We start from the raw sequence: 19,097 nt of genomic DNA on the forward strand, positions 1-19,097 counted from the left end.
AGTCTACTTGAAATTTATTCGAATATATTTGCCACGTGCCACTCGCTATTAATTAGACGGAAAAAGATCTGTGGCTTTGTATTAAAATTTATTCATTTTCATTTCAACGCTTGATAACTAATCACTTTGTTTCATTTTTGTTTCAGGTAAGTCTGTCGCATTAAGCAAATCTTTTGGCCACCCTGTACACACTTTCGAAAGGTATTTTTATTCAATGTCAGATTAAAAATGCATAACGAACGAATTACTCCATAAAGTTATATATTCGCTTTCTCTTTAAAATTCTGTAATTGTTACAAAATATTTTGAAATCTTTTGTCTCGGGATTGATTTCTTAAAATAGAGTAATTTGAAATTAGCTCAAATAACAAAAAAATCAAATATTCACACACCAGTGAAGTGTATGATAAAAAATGGGTGAAATTGTCACTAATTAAGGTTTCAGAATTTCTTTTTAGATAATTAAATTCTCGACACAATCAGTTTCTTTTTTAACTCGTTTAAATAGCTCATATAAGAACGATAAATCGCGCGAAGCAACAGGTAAATGTAAATTTTCTTTCCGGTTAAGTACTGCAACTATCAACTTTTCGTCATTTTCAATGCTGTAATTTGCATATTTATGGAAACAGAGAGACGAAGAAACTTTTCTGAAACTGAAAATATTCTTCGGATATTTATTTAACACGAACCAGTTGCCTGTTTTCGAAGTATATTTTGAAAAAGTTCAGCCTCGCATTGGTAACGATAAAAATAAGAAAATTGAATTAACATTGTGGCTCTCTCCCTGGTCCGCCGTCAGAGGGTTTAACCCGAGAAACAGCCAGTTGAAATATAACGTCCCCGAAAAGCAACATTTATTACGAAACAACCTGGTAGTTTTAACTGGAAGAATCGCCGGGCACCGTATAAAAATCTTGTAAAATGTTGCTTATGCATCGAACAGCAAGCGTGTTCGTTGGCCACCCACGCGATCCGTCGACATGATTTATGACGATTCGCGAAGATTGTGCAAGACGCATTGTGCGCGGAAATCCTGCAAGATCGAAGGAATAATTTTCTCAGTTGAAAGATGATGCATGATATCCTGAATGAGAAATTGAATACACTTCGCGAAAGAAATCTGTTGCGTACCTTGTTTCTTTCACCCCGCGCTCGTGAACAGCTCCGCAACTACATCGAGCTACTCGTTCCGATTAACATTGTGTGAGTGATTAAAATTGTTCGGTTAAGTTACGAGAGTTGCGGTGTCTCATTTTCGGACATCGTGAATGTTCCGTTCGTTGTAAGCTTGCTTCACCTTGTCTCTGATATTACAAAATTCCCGGTACATGAATGAATCATCGAACTTCACTGTATAAATCATCCATTGAATGAGAAAATGTTTTCACAATAGTTACACGTTATCGTTTCCTCACTGTCTTTGTTACAAAATTATTATAAAATATCTCTTTTCAAAAGAAAATTGATCATACTTTTGATTAAGATCTATAATCAGAAGGTGTCAATGAATTCAGTTTCCCCCCAGAGAGAAATATTTCAAGAAAAGATCCAGTTTGGCTGGTTGAAAAATTATTCCCCTAGCAGGACGAAGAATTTCTACGCTTTTTTTCGATGGTGCCAGTAACATTTTCAAATATAAATTAGCCACGATAAGGTGGCTTTGTCGGCTCGCCTTGCGTGCCGCAAACTCGCGATCAACATTTTCCATCGTGCCACGGATACACGTGTGTACGATCGCTCTCGCTAATGAATTCGTAATCTCCAACCTGTAATCGCAATTACACACTCTCTGTTTCTGATGCTTAACCCCTTACCCGAGGATTTTTTTATGAATTTCCCACTTACTCTTGCAGATATCGGGGAGAATAATCATTGGCTCGTTGGAAATTAAAATCAGTATTAAAGCTTAACACTTTATCGAGACGAGGGAAGACTGTTCATCTTTCTAAACAGTGTTATTTTTATTAATTCTATAAGAAGCTTGATGACGTCTTTCGTGGTTGATTGACGTGTGCTACGGATATTGTACCGATATTAAAACTTGTCTCTGATAAATACAGTTCTTCTTAATGCTCCAGTAATCTGTCACGCGTTGTAGATCACTTGTCATATTTATATTTCAAATTAGAAATTCCAACTCATTTTAGTTTTTAGTAATCCTGGCTAAGGTTTTAAGAATATTTCCTTTCCGTATATCGTAATTTTCTCTGAGGAAGATAGTGTATATTAAATGGTATGAATATAAATTGAATTATTATTTAGTCGCCTTTAATAATTTTCTCTTTAGAAGCTTTAGAAATGGAACAACCTTCGTGCATCTACGTCACGTTTCCACGTTATTCCGTCTTTTGAATATCACGTATAGCCAAGGACAGTCACATTTGTCAAAGTGACAGGATTGTAGGTGGTAGTCATTTCGGAATATTTGACTTAGAGGAAAAGAAATCGGTTACAAACTGAAAGCTCAATTAGCTAAAGTCGTTCGCTCGACGAATGAAATATTCAATTCTTTTTCAACTAATTTTTACCAATCGCCATTCTAAATATTCCTCTGTTCTTTGATGAACAGTTCAGCTTCGTTTCATTTCTGTCGCCAACTTCGATTGGACAATAATTTTGATATCGTTTTTAGCATTAATTTACGTAACTAGGCAGAAAATAGCAGCGACAGTTGGTTTGCTCGTGTTTCGTCGGCTCCGCGTGTTGCAGTCACAGTGGGGAGAGCCAGCTTCGAGACTGAATTATTATGGTGATACATGGTTATACACAGGGTGTCTCTGAAAACGATACTTTTCTTGAAAAAACTCCTCACGAATTTAAATAGATAAACACTGCAAGAATTGTTCGCCATACAAAATAGATAAAATGAAGAATCGAACAGTCTAAAATATATTCAGTTTAAGAAGCTAAAATTTGACAATAATAGTCATTGAACACTAATATTTATGTTTCAATTAATTCGATTAATTAGTATGGTCTAAATAAAACATATGTAGTGCATGTATCCAGAGACACTCTGTAGAGTGCATGTGCATTATGTGCAAGGGACGCGTGTATTTACGTGCGCTCATACGCGTGCAACTGCATTTCACGTGTAGATGCAACGTCGAGCGCCGACCAATCGGCGGTGCCGGCGATAAACCTGGAATTGATCCGCGTATTTGTAAACCTGCACCAAAGTGCAGCGCCATTCAACTTCCACGAAGCTCGAAAACCGCAGCTCCGTTTTATCATTCATTTCCGGACGTATGTAATTTGTTGGCTCGCAACAAATTCCTTGGTTTTTCTCTTTTAAACGGTGGTCGAATGGTTAATCTGTCGTATATTGGAAGAATAATTAAAAAAGTAACAATGCAAAATCATAGAAAATGAAAATGATATGAGTTGGGGCTCTCTCCATGGTCCGCCATCCAAGCGTTAAAGGGTAAAATGATATCCTTAAGGAAAGTCTTGATGGTGATTAGCGTACGGAGAATAATTATCTGTCGCATAACAGGAAACTGTAGTCGTTGATGGTTCCACGTGGTCGTTTACTCGAGTAGAACTCCTAACCTTCCCCAACGATCGTCGCTAACCCTCCTAACCTTTTCCAACTTCAGATCTCTTTCCTGATCCTTAATGGACGAAGCGTCTATTATACCTCCAGGTGCGTGTTACTCAGAACGAGAGACGTCCACTCTCGGCCGCGGTAATAAATCCTGCGGGACGTCTTCAGGTAGACGATGGCCTGGGATCGTCTTACCACAAGTTATAGGCTTCTTTCAGAGCGTATCCAGTGACGCAAGACCGTTCGACCGCTTCGGACTGGGGCAAATATTATTTTCAATAGAAAATAAGAGATAAACATTTCAAATACTCGATTTAGTTGGAAAATAGCAAATCAATTCTGGTCGGAGGTATTAAATCGATCGAAGTATTAACACGTTTCTTGCTGACCATATGGGTTACTATTTTATTCAAAGCTTCCAATTGGAAGCTGATCAGAGTATTCGTAACATTTGGGTTAGCAATTTCATCGAAATTTCTAGCATAATCGTTGCATACTATATATTATAATGTATTAATCCGAATTTCAGGGGACATTCAGATCTGTAATGTCTCGGATTACAGATTGCTATATGCAATTAATTGCATATTGCAACTAGTGCATCTCTGCATGATTGATCTAGCATTTCGAATCGAGAGTTAAGAACTTTAATGAGCCATTTAGATTTTCTTCAATTTTCGAACCTCAAATTGATATATCATTAGTGGTATTTTGTGATGATTTTAAGTCATCAAATGATGTCAGACTTGATATGTTTATAAATTCATCATGTAGATAGTTGAAGCTACTATTTGCCGAAATTTCAAGTAGGATTTAACTTAGAGAAACAAGAATTAGCTTTGATACCGGATAAACGAAAGTGCAGTCGACTGCAACTGTTTTCGCGCGGCAAAAGAACAATCATTTTATCAGCGTTATGTCAATCAGCGCGCGGTCAGCCACCGGTAAATCCACGACACGGTAGCTGAAACGTGAATTGCTTTAAGGAAAATTCTTCATCGACCTGGTGCATTGCATTTCGTTGCATAAACGTACCTCGTGTACGAGATCGTTGCAGCGTTCTGAAATGCACTAACCTTCTATTGTTCGCCGACAAATCGCCGCTCGCCGCGGTTTCACTTCTTGCTGCTACCTTTTGCACCGGTTTACCGATTCGAGGCCGTGAACAAGAAAGATGGACGATAGGGTACGGGGCGAAGAAGAACGGAGAAACGGAGAGATTCGTGCTCGTGTTGCGAAGTCGACGCGAATCTTTCCAGAGCTCTCGGGTGCATCGATGCATCTTGACCTTTTTCTTGGCCCTTTGAAATGTCATTAAACCAGAGACCAACACGATCTAGGTGAAAAAAGTTGTCGGGTTTGAAACTTGATTGCCGGAGTTCAACTGTGAACGCCTAGAATTTTTCATTATTTTATGAATTAAAATATTTTGTTTTCTTATTTTATTAATTTCAAATTTTTCTTCCATCACACTTTGCAACATTTTATTATATTAGCTTGGAATTTTAGCCAAATTTCAAATCTGTTGTTATTCAAAAATCGTCAGTTAGTATCTCGACAGTTTCTTGGAGCAGAGATTATAATAATCTTTATAATTAGGCTTAGTTGTTTCGTATCTTTTTTCGATTTACGTATATGTTCCTCGTAAGTGTATCAAGAAACACGATAAAAAGAAACGTCAACGAATTTACTAATCTATTTAACATTAAGAAGTATAAACTTTTCAACTTTGTTCTTCTTTAAAAAACGATAAATTCACGTCGAAAGTCTTCAAATTCAATACTGGCAAATGAAGTAAGATAAGAGATTTATTTTTAACTTTCATTAAGAAGCTTATTCAGTTCCATTTATCTAACATATACCTAATCTTGTTCAGATTTTGCTTTAAATACCTTGTGCAGTGACTTAAATTATTATAATTCATTCTTCGGACTTTACACTTGCAAATCATTATTTTGAGTCGTGTTAAATTAATCTTGCGTTGCGATTAAATATGTCTCTCGACGCCACGCTATCTTTCCAAATTTTCAATTTCAATATTAACACTTTATAAAATCGGATTTTTGTAATTTGACTTTTTTTTCGAATAGCAAAAATACTGTCATACGATGGCATAGATGAAAATAAAATAAAAGGGCGTTAAAGAGTTAGGGTATCGAATTTCCAAACAAGAAATCAGTTGAATCCCGAAGGAAAATACGTTCGATCGAAGTCGTTTCGTTTCCGGTCACCCGGTATGCAAACGGTACGAACCGCACGCGGTGTGACAAAGTGACGATCAACGATGCCGGGAAGATCCACCTTTAGCTCCGCTATCTGGGGACGAGGAGTGTAAGGCAGGCAAGTGGTGACTGCTCGAAAGAAAAAGGGAAGAGAAGAGTGGCAGGAACTCTCTCGGAGAGACGAGAGAGAATTGGCGGCGGTGAGGCGAGGAGAGCGGAATGGGAAAAAGGCTTGCAGCCACGGTGAACCGGTTTTCCGTATCTCCGATGACTCATCCTCACCGACGACGCTGCGTCAAGTGCATTTCCTGGCGCATCCCAACCTAAACCCTGTCCCTACTCCCCCCGATCGCGCTGTCTCCTCTTCTGCCACACCTGTGCTCAACGTTATTCCAAATGCATCTATTGAAAAATTGTAATTTCAATATTTAATGCTCTACTCTCTTAGAATCGTTCGTTTTATACGACTCGAGTAAAGTTCAAGGTACAACGTCTCGTTAAGAAGAGGAAAAAAAAACAGATATTTACTTAGAGCAAACGGTACAACGCATTTTTTCTCCTACATTTCGGTGTTAATGATGCTGTTCGGTTGACAGTTGGTGCAATTAAAATTTGCTCCGAGAATCACAGACATTAAACGTCGGAACGAGGCTTCCTCGCGTTCAAATTACCCTCGAATTTAATTGTCTCCGGTGAAAAGCATTCTTTCTACATAACGCTGGCAATTTTGTTCGTAACGTTACAAGGGAAGCAAAGAGAAGAAAGATAAAAAAGAATAAGTGAATACATGAAACGATGCTTCTATGTGACATAGTGGTAATTAGTTGGAAATTACAATTTCTAAATATATAAAATGTCACTATTCTCTGTCATTCTCTGTACTGTTTTGTTCATTCAGAGCATATTTTTATAAACATTTGTTTATATCTATTTGACGATGGTGAAAGTGCTATTCAAATAGAACTGGTTATTACGTAACGAACATAGAAACGTAGTTTATTAATTAAAAACATTGATATTTTTAACGTTTCTTCTCTTTTCATATGATAACAAGCTGGCAATTAAAATTAAGAAATTCGAGTAGAAGTTGCGTAGGTATTAATAAATATCATTTAAGTGTACAAAAACGTTTCTGATCGGTCGTGTGTCAGTATGATAGAAAGAAAAATAATTCAACAAAGGATTTACGTTTGTCGATACGATTGATCGTAAACGAGAAGAGGAGAACGGAAAACAGAAAAGAGGAGAAAAAAAGGGGAAAAAACAGAAAGAGAAGGATCGGTCGCGGATCATTTGCCACAGGATGAAGGAGCTTCCTGTATCTAGAGCTTCCTGTACATAGGAGAGGCGAAACACTGTGGCAGTTTGATTTATGATCGACACGGCGAGTTATCGCTTTGCCAATAGTGGAAATCGAGGGGAAGAGGGCCGTGTGATGTCAAGGGTGAAAGAAAAAGGGTTTCAAAGATAGATGAATCGATGAACGCGGATATTTGCCCTCCTCCTCGTTCTTAATCCTTTCACTGTGACGTTCGTTTTTAGACATCGCTACAAACTTGATCAATTATTTATTTGCCATCCTAAAAAATAAAATAGGATCATTAAAAAAACAAAATTCATTGCTATTTTCCTGAATTTCGAGGACGAATAAATATTTGCAAACAATATAGTATCTGTAACAAAGCTATGATAAATTATTTCAAGGGATAAAAGAGATTGAATCGGATCGGATCGAAATTGAATAACCGAGGAAACTTAGCAGGCTCGCTTGAAACTTACCAAATGTCCGGATACTTGTGAACGAGGCCAGAGATTGCTTCGTAAATTCTTTTAATACTCGACCTTCTGTTCGGTAAAAGAGCGCCGCCGAAGGGGTGACTTTACGGATCAAGGATGCCGAGCAACAAGTGTGATTCTAAGGGGGTGCTTCAGCCTCGTCACACAGCACTGCTCATTCTGGATTTATCGATTTACCGCCTTTCAAATGGTATTCATATTCGTACAAACTCGATTCTTCTGACAACATTGTCCCTTAACATTTCGATGATTGCATATTTTCAAAAATATATCTTCTTTTTCAAATCGCAATTACCATTTAATGAAGTGGAATCAATTGAAATTTCTTTCGATCCAATGCTTCGATTTGTTAAGAACTGTTGGTCAAACAAGAATTTCTAGGAACACCTTGACACGAGAGCAAGAAAGTGACGAAACGATAAGGGTATGAACGTTGGCCACCTTCATTACAGGCTGAAATTTGTCCGTGGTATGCGCTTATATATCCCCATAAATCGGCACGGTCTCGTTCGCAATAAACTCGTGGTCTTCGCAATAAGGGTGCTAAACGTCCCCAACAGGAGGAGAGAAGTACTGTCGAGGGTGAAGAAGGGTCGTAATCTATTCCGCCACCTTATATTAACGGGACTAATGTGCTCGTGGCTATCTCTCTTCTATCTCTTTATTCTCTTCATCCCATAAGCAACCCCAGTAGATCAACGATATAAAAAAAGATCTTAATTTATATTTAGATTAACGACCACACTTAGCATAATTTCATAATTAAAAGATTTTTCATTATATAACATGTATTTTATATAAAAAAAAAAAAAAAAAATAGTTCGAAGGGTAAAAAATAAGGTTCAAGTATCGTTAGTGATAAAAATCTGATTCTTGAAGCTTGCACCTTCGAGCCCTGAGAATCTCTACCATCGAGATATTAATTAAGGTGTGAAAAATATCGTAGATCTCTCTTTCTCTCGTTCAGCCACTCTCGTCTATGGTCGTTGGTTCGCTGAGAGCGTCGAAGGAATTTTCAAATATTTCCGAGCGGACGCCCGATAAATTCTCGGAGCTGGAAAATATTTCCGATAGCCAACCGACAATCTGCTCGCTTCTACGTACCTCCGTATGCGGGGACAGCTCTGTCGCGGGAAAATAAAACGTAGGATCCTTCCTTCCACTCTCTTTGGATTTAAATTTCACCCTGGATAAAATAAACCGCGAGGCCACTTCTCTTGGATTTCCTTCTGGAACCATCACTTCGAGTCGAAAGGTGTGCAAGTATCTTCCTCGAAATGCTCTTCAACGAATCAAGAATCATCTTTTCATCCGGAATTCCCTTTAACTTTCTTCTTCGAACCAGCACGTTCGAATCTTGCTTCTTTTTTCTCACAATCAGTGAAATTGAAATAAGTAGTATAAGACGCGTTTGGTCAGACGTCTTAAACAATTTCTGTTTTATCAGAAAATTAATGAAGTTGATCTGTTTATAAGGGGTCTCCAAGTCTGCTCGGTAGATCTACTGTGGAATTTCTAAAATGAATGTTGAATTTGATCGAAATACAGTTCTCTAAGTCGAGCAGTTTCGAGTGCGTTCGCAGAGTTAGGCGAGTAGTTCCACTTGGCTGAATCACCCTGTACACATAAATGCTCGGTTGCTACAAGACCGAGGGAGCTTGAACCGCTTCGTTTATGAAGTGGAAGATAAAATCTCCACGGTAACTTCCGCTTCTATTGCAATGGGTGTACCGTTAGACGCAGATATGATAAAGGTTTCTACCGGCGTTTATCATCGGCACTAATTCAACCGATTTTGCGTTTCAATCTGTTCCGATCGCTTATCTGTACTTCTATTTACGTGTGCCCACGTGTTCTCCTCCCGTCGAAAGTGAACTTTAGTTGTCAAATTAAAAGATAACTTGAACTGGATTTAAAGAAATGGAGAATAAATTGTTTGGCTCCGTTGGAGATCAAGATAGCCTGTTAAGCGAACCGTTCTCGAGACGATTCGGTGGCGAAGACAGAAATTCAGCTTCGCAAAGCGTAGCTGGTTCGAGCGCGTGATTCACGCGTGAAGCAACTTCACGCACGTGTTCCTGGCACACGTCACGTCTTTCTTTCGTTGGAGGGAAGCCAAGTTCCGAAACAGCGTACCGGCGCGTCTTGAAACGACGCTTCTTCGCCTTAATTATCGGGCTTGATGCGACGCGGAAAATTTACGAGGCTGTGCCGCTTTCTGCGCTCGTGAAAACCCAAGGGTTCATTGTCGTCTCACGAAATGTCACCGTTTCCTCGAACCACTGCTTTGATACCTGCCTTCGCCTATGCGTTCGTTAACGCACCCTCGAATCTTCAATCCTCATCCTAATAACAGTTATGGGACACCTTGCAATCCTTTTTTTCAAATGAATCATCCGAATGAAAAATTCAGAGCGGTCAAATTGATCGAACAGAGAAAAAAAAGAGGAGAAGATAAAAGGGGGCTGGGGGTTGGTGGTAGCAACAAATGGAGGGAATTAAAAGTAATCACGCGCATATTTACGCGGTCGATGAACAGAACGGTTGCGTCAACCGCAAAAATGTAGCTGCACTCGTGCAGGTGTACGTACTCGACTGTCGAGGGTGCATGCGGGGGTGGCGAGGCTGAAACGACGGGCTCTTTCCATGGAAATACAGGGTGATAATATTTTTTGTCAGTAACAATTTATTAATATATTAATTTGTTTATTGAACATCCCCCATCGTGTATTGAGGGTTAATTAAAATTCGTCTGAAATTTTGTGTACACGCGTTTGATCGCGAACCACCCTGTATAAATTGCGTAGAAAAGGGATGCTCGAAACGGGACGGGAGACGAAAAGAGACGGAGTAAGAGAGCTATGGTGTAGGAAGAGAAAGAGAAAGGGGTGGATTTGAAACGAGCAGGATACGCACAGGTAGCTTTGCAATGAAAATTTTCCGATCCACGGCCGCATGCCGGGGATGCAATTCGCAACGTTAACAGTTATTTCGACGGAAATCTGTTTTTGGGGTTGGGGCGAGATCGTCGAATGGAATTTTACGGCAGCCTATTGCGCGCGTTAAGTTTCTCTTTTCAACGTACGGCCCTCCTTTTTTCTGCCCTATTTTCCCTGTCAAAAGCAACCCTTTTTTTATCTTTCGATTAACTATCAAAAAGATACGCAAAGTGCAAAGAGCTCATTAACGAATCGGTCAATCCTCGATTCAACGTGTTCTCTATTCATCGCGTCTTTGAAAAAAGTGTACGGGGAAATTTTCAATACACTTCTGAACGGTTCTGAAAGGTTAATTGGTTGCGCAGTTAGCAAACTAACAGTCGAACGGATTATTAAACCGTCTTTGTTCGATGTACTGCAACGAACGCGAAAGTTTCGGCTATCTCGACGCAGCCGGCTGTGTTTCGTCGATCAGGAACGTTCGTAAAGCAGGTAAACGACACGAATGTGTTTCGCTTGTTCTACAACGATTTCGGCCGTGTACACGCACGCGTGTGCACGCACACGCTCATCCGTTTAAGCGAGCTCCAGCCAGTTTCTCGATTACATATCATTATTCCGCATGGTTGCTCGAGCTCCAACCCCGAGCAGTGTTTGCAACTAGATTACCCTGTTTGTAACTCGCCTCTCTTTCTATGTTTTCTCTCTTTTATCACCTCTCTGTACGCTGGTCCCGTTGTACGCGTTCCCGGTGCACGGCAAATTTTCATGCTTGTTTATCTGTTTAAATGAAATTTTCAGAGTTGGAACATCGGTAGATCGACACATTCAGCTGATTCTATTTAATTATCGAGTGGTTACATTATTATATTAATCCTCGAACAGTGGAGTATGCGTCAATTTAAAGCCAAATTTACAAAACTTAAAACTGGGGCACTCTCCATGGTCCGTCCTTGATATTTCCCTCTTGCTCATATGCCATCTCAAGCAACTTTCTCATGCTATCAATCTCTCTCGAATCTCTTCCGGTTGAAATGAAAAGAATTTTCCTCGGGTAGATCGGTGACGGTCTAGCGATTACCATGAGAATAGTAAGCTCGTTAGGTGGACGGTCCAGCGGAAGTAAAAGCGAGCGCAACAATGTTACCGTCGGGCGACGTGCCTTTGGCATTGGAGATCGAAGTCGCCACTATTAGATTGAGGTTCAACGGTGGGCACGACCGCCGCCGTCGCATCGGTTTACAATATCGTAAATCGCTCGCTAACCAGTTGGCCCCGCGGTATGCTAGGAATTCGGCTGCTGCTGCTCTTCCCTCTTCATCCCTCTGTCGGTCCGTCTCCGTTTAACCACCCCCTTGGGTACTCTGTGTTACGTTTCTCTTTCTCTCGCTGTCCCTTCCTAGATATCCCTGTTCGTTCTATCCGCACGTACGCGCGATTGAATAGGCGGATGCAGAGAAACGCGGGGTAGGGAGGCGGGAATATTCTTGACTAGGCGCAGCCGAACGTTGTCATGCATCGTTTACAAGCCGAGCATCTCCGTTCTTGTGGCGAAACGGGCAAATTCACTTGCCGGCTGTTATGCACCCTTGAATGGACCAACAGATATTCCTAGCCGCGAATGCTTTCGCGATCTTCGTCGAACGACCAACCGCATCCCTTCTAATTTCCTCTCCACCCGTGACGGGCTACCACCACCCTGACGAAATATCAGCCGCGTGACGTGCCTAGGAAAATTAACATAATTCTCTGATTCCGATCTCTGTCTGAGACGACTTTGGATCGTACATTCTGTGTGGGTGATAATTATTTTTGAATGCAGGATAAAGGAAGTACACCTCTGATGAGAATGGATCACTATTAATTCTTGTATTTCAACAATTTTTATTAGCTCGTTTCCCTTTTCGATCGAGTATTTTTCATTGCATGAGAACGTCTGATTAGAAAAGGAAAAAAATGATGGACAAGGGTAATTGAACCGTTCGATCAAAGTGCCTTTTGTGGTGGCGCTTTGTCACGGATGTCATTTCCCATTGGCGTGGAAAGGAACTAAAACGAGCGTAATGCCCGAAGCTTTGAGTGTCGGGACTTTGTTGAACCGTGAGCTTCTGCTAACGGGGGATTTGAATGCCCGCAAGCACGTATGTTTTCTCTGTTCCTTGTTATTAGCGATGGGCTAGTAATCGCATCGAATCGCTTCAAACAGTTTTACTAAAAATAGGCGCGTATATGGGAAATATTGAAAGGATGTCCTTTGGAAAATGTGTTTAACCCTCGGACGACGGACCGTGGAGAGAGCCCCAATTATAGTGGGCGTCCGATGACTTTAATTTTCCATCATGCCTCGAACGTAATCAAACTTTTACTTCTCTTTCTCTTTCATGAAATTCAACGAAAGAGAAGGTGTAGAAAAAAACGAGAGAACAAGGTGTAATTACCGGCGTTGTTTCGAACGATTTATATTAAAATGGAAAGCAATCTGCATTTGCAAATGAAATCCCGTTCGCGTGTACTGGCGGTGAAGAGAAAGCGTGTAGGAAGCCGGTGGATTATCGTGATGAAGGGGCAAACAGGCAGGTAACCAGGTTGGTTACCTGTGGGCTGAATCGTGTAAAATCAAACGGATATCTCTGTCGTGTTAATTGTGCGTTTGATAATCCACTGGCCATTCATCTCGTATCGCTTGTCCTACGATCTCGTTTAACCCTCTCTGCAAATTTGTGTAATTTTCGGCTGACGTATCGTATTTCTATCGTAAATTCGGGACTACCTTCATTTACGCGTATCATAACAAGTAAATAGAAATTATAGAATATCAATATGAAAATCGGCGAAGCTATCGATATTTTCTAATTACAGCAGGTAACAATCTGTATCATTTCATACGATAATAAACCCTAAAGTAATATCATGAAATTGTAATATTTTCAATCATTTTTAATGAGAAAATTTTAAATTGCTATTAAAAGATCTGTATACCGGCGCGGAATTCTTGAAAATAATTCCTGCCTCACAATGACTATCATCAAATTCGAAGAGTTCACATTGTCCAGCTCTGGCAATGATCGTTGAAAGATTTTTACGGTAGCCGAGGGAAAATTATAGCCGCGATTCGCGAACCTGCTGTGCTTCGGAGAGATCGAAAGGTCGCCGAAGAGGAAGCAAAAGCGTATTGCTCGTTTACCGAAGTCAAGCAATTAGCACGCTGATCAAGAAGGCTAATGGAGGTCGTGTTCAAAGTCGCGGAACGCTCTTTGACTTCTGGCCATTCAATATTTTCTATTGAACGTTTCCAAGCGATTCAATCACCGGAGAATTTCAAACCCACCTGCTGCTACATTCTTCCTTAGTCACTGTTTTCATCTATATTTTGCATAAACTTGAATACAAATTCCACTTTGATAGTTATTCAAAGTAAAAGATATTTTATGCAACAATTAATGCCCGTCACTTCGAGTGATAAATGACTTAAGATAAATGAAGCGATACATTTTTTTCTTCTTATTAAAAACTATTACTTCTGGTAATTAGATTATTTACGTATCGTTTCATTACTAATATTTGCATTTCGTAGTATTAGCTCTTTAAATTAACCCTCGAATGGCGGACCATGGGGAGAGCCCCAATTTTAGTTTAATTGTCTATTTCCTCTGAAAATTAGTCTTTCAATGTATGAAACACTTTTGTAACAGCAGATCAAGTAGAATGAATTTTTTCTTTTAAATTGACTCATTCAGGAAGTAGAGAAAATAATAAATATAAATTCGCAATTTTCCGCGAATGCTTATCTAGATTCGCCATTCCGAACAGATGAAGCCTGTGCACACGTAGCTTCCTAATGCCTAGGGCATCGTTCTCGATGATGCCTAAGGCACGATTCACCCTCGAGATTCCTTTCCGCGTAGAGAACAGCGTTCCTCGAGACTTTGCATTCTTTCCTGGATACTCAGCTTTTATACCCGGAAGACTCGCTTGTCGCGACCTTTTTTTCCCTCAACGGGTTAAAAAACAGATGACAGAAGGATGTGCACGCACAACTTCCACGTGATCCATGAAACCGGCAATAAATAGTTGTTACTGCTATGCATTTTGAATAGCAAAGGAAATATTTGAAATTGAACACTGATAATAATTTCATTTTTGCAAATTGTGAATTTTTAGAATATCTACATTTTGAAAAATGAATGTACTGCAACTTTCAAATTACAACACCGAAGAACGATGTTCATTTGAAAATTGTTAAAAAATATCATTCTGACGTGCAATTTTTCCCTTAACAAATAATTACAATCTGAAACGTTTCATGTACACGCCCACCATGCCAGCAATTTCTGGAATGTTTTTCATAGAATTTTCTGGGATCCAATGGAAATAAATTTTTAACGTTGGGTTACCAGGTTGAAAAAAAAAATATTCAAAATATGATGATCCCTCGTGCAACGTATCTCGGAAAAAAAGATATTCGAATCGCCGATTCAATTAACCCGTTGTTTATATTTTATTTTCCAATACCGATATTGAACAGTTATTTTTTTAGCGAGCTATTGCAATGGTAAACTTAGTCTACCTCCACAGTCTTCTCACTTTATAAATACTTCCATTTATGTTGAAAAACGATGAAATTTCGATGATTTATTTAAACTTCAGCTTTCAGATGTCTCGTTTTTCATTGGGTTCACGGTACTTTTTAAGAAAACGATGGCACGACGGTTTTGATTCGAAGGAAAAGTTCCGAAAAATACGAAGGACGTGTCTTTCGATTTATTTTTAAATTTCCCCTGCCAGCCCTCTCCCTCGTCGCTCGATTTACGAGCTTGAAAATCACTTTGCACCTCGGTATTAGATTCAGCTTTCTGTTTCCTCTCTTGAAAATGACGAGAAAATAAATAGGCGTTATAAATCGGCGACAAAACAAATCGGCTGCTTATATAATTTAAGAAAACTTGGAAATCTTTTTTTTTCCAAGCAACGTTGGAAATCTTTTTTGCTGAAACGTTAAGTATTAGAATCGAAACAAAATTATTAATTTTAGATCCCAAAAATGAATTGTTTGACTAATTGTACGAGTGTAGAATATTTGAACCGTGGATCGTTTCCACGCCAGTGTACAGGGTGGCTTGTTCGCAATTAAATCACTCTCGATGGCACGTTTTTATAGAAGTTGCTATTACGTAAACTATTACGACCTCGATATGGAAAAGCTTACGCGTACGCGTTGTATTCGCTCGTCTCCACGCTTTCCGAAGATGCTCGCGAGCGTAACCGCGAGTCACTAGCAGATTTTAACGAGCCGATTTCACTGCGCCCGTTGCGTGAAAGTCAGGATGTCCGGTCCTAAGAAAAACTTACTATGCAACTTCGAACGAGATCGAAATTGCGCGAACAATTGGATAAATATTTCAACGAACGTTATCGGATCGATCGTTGTGCAGCTTGATTGCTTTAATTGAACCAGTTATTTTGCGGAAAAAACAAGCGATTTTCGATTGAAAATTTACAGGATATTTTTGTAGACCATGCAAGATGTTTTCGATTTTGTTTTCATAAAATGAAAAATAAAAATTTCATACGAGAAAACAAAGGCTTCCCTAGAAATGATTTTACAGAAAATTGCGAGTGCAATTAAATTGAACAAGCTGCACAGTGATCTGTTGAACCGCGTTTATTTGCACAATTCAGATACGTACTGTGCCGAGACATGCTCGATGCAGCAATCTTTCAAATGATTATTGTCTACCAGATCGCATGATTTCTTTGAATCTTTTGAACAGTATTATTCTACATGTACGATCTCACTGTCTGCATTATAGGTGCACCCACGTCGCCGTCATCCTGACCTGCCCGAGAAATCCTCATGAAAGACTGGGAACTCAGTACTCAGAATAGCATCGGTATTGTAGCCATTTCTTTTTTTATTTCACCCAACCTCACCCTTCTCTCTATCTCTCCGTCTATTTTTTCTTGTTCAAATAGCACGTCATTGAACCGCGGCTATTTGTTAGAATTCTTCTTTTCAATTTTACTCTGTCTATTTTGTTCTTGATCTTTGTCCTTGTACTTTTTTATAAATTTCTTTTTTAAAGTCGGTAGTGGTGTTGGCTATTCTAACAACGAATAGAAATGTTGAAAGATAATTTATTAATAACGAAAATTTTCTGGATCTTTTTTTTTTTTATATATTCGACTGTTTGACTGTTGAACTTTTATTTTTGTAAATTGTGCTTTTTGTTATACTCTCGCGACGAACGATGAATTTCTGTAGGAGGATGTGGATAAATTTCTAAATGCAATTCGGGGGAGGTAGGTCCACTCTTATTGAGAAATTAATTTCCATAAATTGTAGTTGATCGATTAAGTCATATGAATTTTTTTACTATTTAAATACAACTCCGTTTTTTCTGATTCCTATTATTATTTTCAATATGCTATCAGAATAAAGCTTTTAGTATTTTAGTTCTTAACTACTTAAGTATAATGTATTAGAAGAAAATTTTAATTAATTAAACTTCTAACGACCTAATAAATACTCACAAATAGTATTAATTAATGGGAGCGCACGCAAATGGAAAAAAGACAAGAGAAGTCGTCCTTCTAACGTACAATCGATCCAATTAAAATATCGTCGTAGCTGCTTCCCCTCGAATTCAAAGTTTCTCGAAGAATTCCAGCTGCCTCAAGTAGAGTAATCGTCTCATTCGACTCTTAACGCGAATTCTGTCGAGAGTGTGCACGATAATTGTCCCCCGTTGTACCCCTTCCGGTTCTTCGTCGAATCGATTGCCACGAAACACGGGGTCGAAGCAAACCGTACCACCACAAAAGCATGAACGATGCTCCGCTAGAATTCACTCTTCTCTTACGAATCAAATTATTCACGGTTAGTCGTTTTCGAATTATAAATCAATTAATTGAATTAGAGAACATTTTCGAGATAATACACACTTCGGTGTTACTTTAAAAATTATTAACGATAAAAATAATTTTGTTAATAATTTTCTAATTTCAAGCTTTCAATTTAGAGGGGTGGGAAAATAAAAATAATTCTAATTGAATAAAAAATCGCAGCCCCGGTTCTCAGCATGGGATATTTTAAACTGAACTTTAAGCAACCCCTTCGCTTTGTATTCTTCAAATACAAATAATAAAATATTATCGAATGATTCATTATTTCGATTCATTTCTCCTCTATCTTCTTCTCTCTCCCTCTGTCGTAGTAGGCACGAGAGTGGCCGCAACCGCGAATTACTTCGCAATTCCCCGAAATTGCGCAATCCGTTCCGGCTAATGGCCACTGGTCCGTTGCCGGGGAGGGTGGTGTGGATGGGTATCGACGAGGCTGGTAGGGGTAGTTGGGTTCGCTCGAAGGGATGGATGGACTGCGGCGAGGGGGGTAAACGAGGAGACCATTAATTAAGCAAAATCATAAACCCGCTGGCCAAGAGCGCGGTTGCATTGAAAAATATAAACGCCAGGCCCGTTACTTTCACGAACGAGATCTCCCGCTCTTTCTCTCTCTCTTTTACCGTCTACCACTGCAATGCACTGACTCCTGTATGTGTCTCTCTGTGTGTATACGTGGAACTACATCCTGCTGCAGTTTGCGTCAGAAGGGATTTTATCATTGACACCATTGACGCAGCGATTGCAGTTTTCTACTGGGTGTACGACAAGTAATGATCAACTTGTTTAGACTCGATATTAGTAAAAAAATTCAAGCTCTTGTATTTTCCGATGTCATTTGCAGAAATTAAAAATTAATTATTTTTGATTTCGCTAATTATTAGTATAACATTAATATTACTCAAAATTTATTTTCTCATTAATTTGATGGCCTCTCTTCAATCTTTCACCAATTGCTCTTCGCGTCTTCCGTCAGCTAAAAAAAACAACGAAACGAAAGAAGAGAAACGTTTGGCAAATAACGAGAATAGACGGGAAGTAGATTTTTGAGTACCCAGTCGGCAGCTGAAACTGGTGTCAATCGACGAGGGGAAAAAAATACAGCGACCTGTCAATTTCCTTCTCGTTTGTTGATTTTCTGAGTGGGTGAGCCGAGCACCGTAATTATCGATCAGGTTAATTACCTAGACTATTTCTTGCGATAACTTCATCGACGTCGATCAGCCCAATTACTACTCCGTGAACCTGTTGTCAGACACGTATATACCGAGGGAGAAAAAAGCAGTGTAAAGAGGTGAAAGAAAATTTCAAGTTACTGGTCTCGCGTTTAAGATAATAACTGCTGCGGTTTACTTTAGCAAAAATGATAGGCTGCAATGGGTGTTTCGAGATCAACTATTCTATAAGTGAAAATATAAAAAGTAACGTTCAGTAATCATATGTAGGTCATGTTGAAAACATCAGAGATATTATCATATTTTACTTGGATCATTTTGACATAATTACTTGAGTGGAAAGATAAAAGATTCTACTTTAGATCCTTCCTGGCTCCTCCTAGGTTCCCCTGGGCTTCCTATCAGATTAAAGGCTATTATTTCAAAACTGCTGAGATATGTTACAATCCAACACACTCTCGCAGCTAATAGATTACCGAAACGGTACAAAATCTAAAATAATTGATGTCTTGAA

At 39.2% G+C, this 19,097-nt stretch overlaps 1 protein-coding gene across 4 annotated transcripts in view; it reads left to right on the forward strand.

The window, feature by feature from the left end:
- The window catches only part of LOC114877955 (transcriptional enhancer factor TEF-1), an 88,399-nt gene that overhangs the window by 20,938 nt on the left and 48,364 nt on the right, over nt 1-19,097 (forward strand). For 3 of the 4 annotated variants that reach the window (XM_029191171.2, XM_029191172.2, XM_029191170.2), the window contains one exon: nt 16,319-16,399. The exons of the other annotated variant lie outside the window; for it this stretch is intronic. In XM_029191171.2, coding sequence (XP_029047004.1) covers nt 16,363-16,399 — 37 coding nt within the window. In that variant the 5' untranslated portion in view covers nt 16,319-16,362. The remainder of the gene's footprint in view (nt 1-16,318; nt 16,400-19,097) is intronic. 4 annotated transcript variants of the gene reach the window in all.

Source organism: Osmia bicornis, chromosome 8 (genome assembly GCF_907164935.1).
Source record: "Osmia bicornis bicornis chromosome 8, iOsmBic2.1, whole genome shotgun sequence".
Classification (NCBI taxonomy): domain Eukaryota; kingdom Metazoa; phylum Arthropoda; class Insecta; order Hymenoptera; family Megachilidae; genus Osmia; species Osmia bicornis.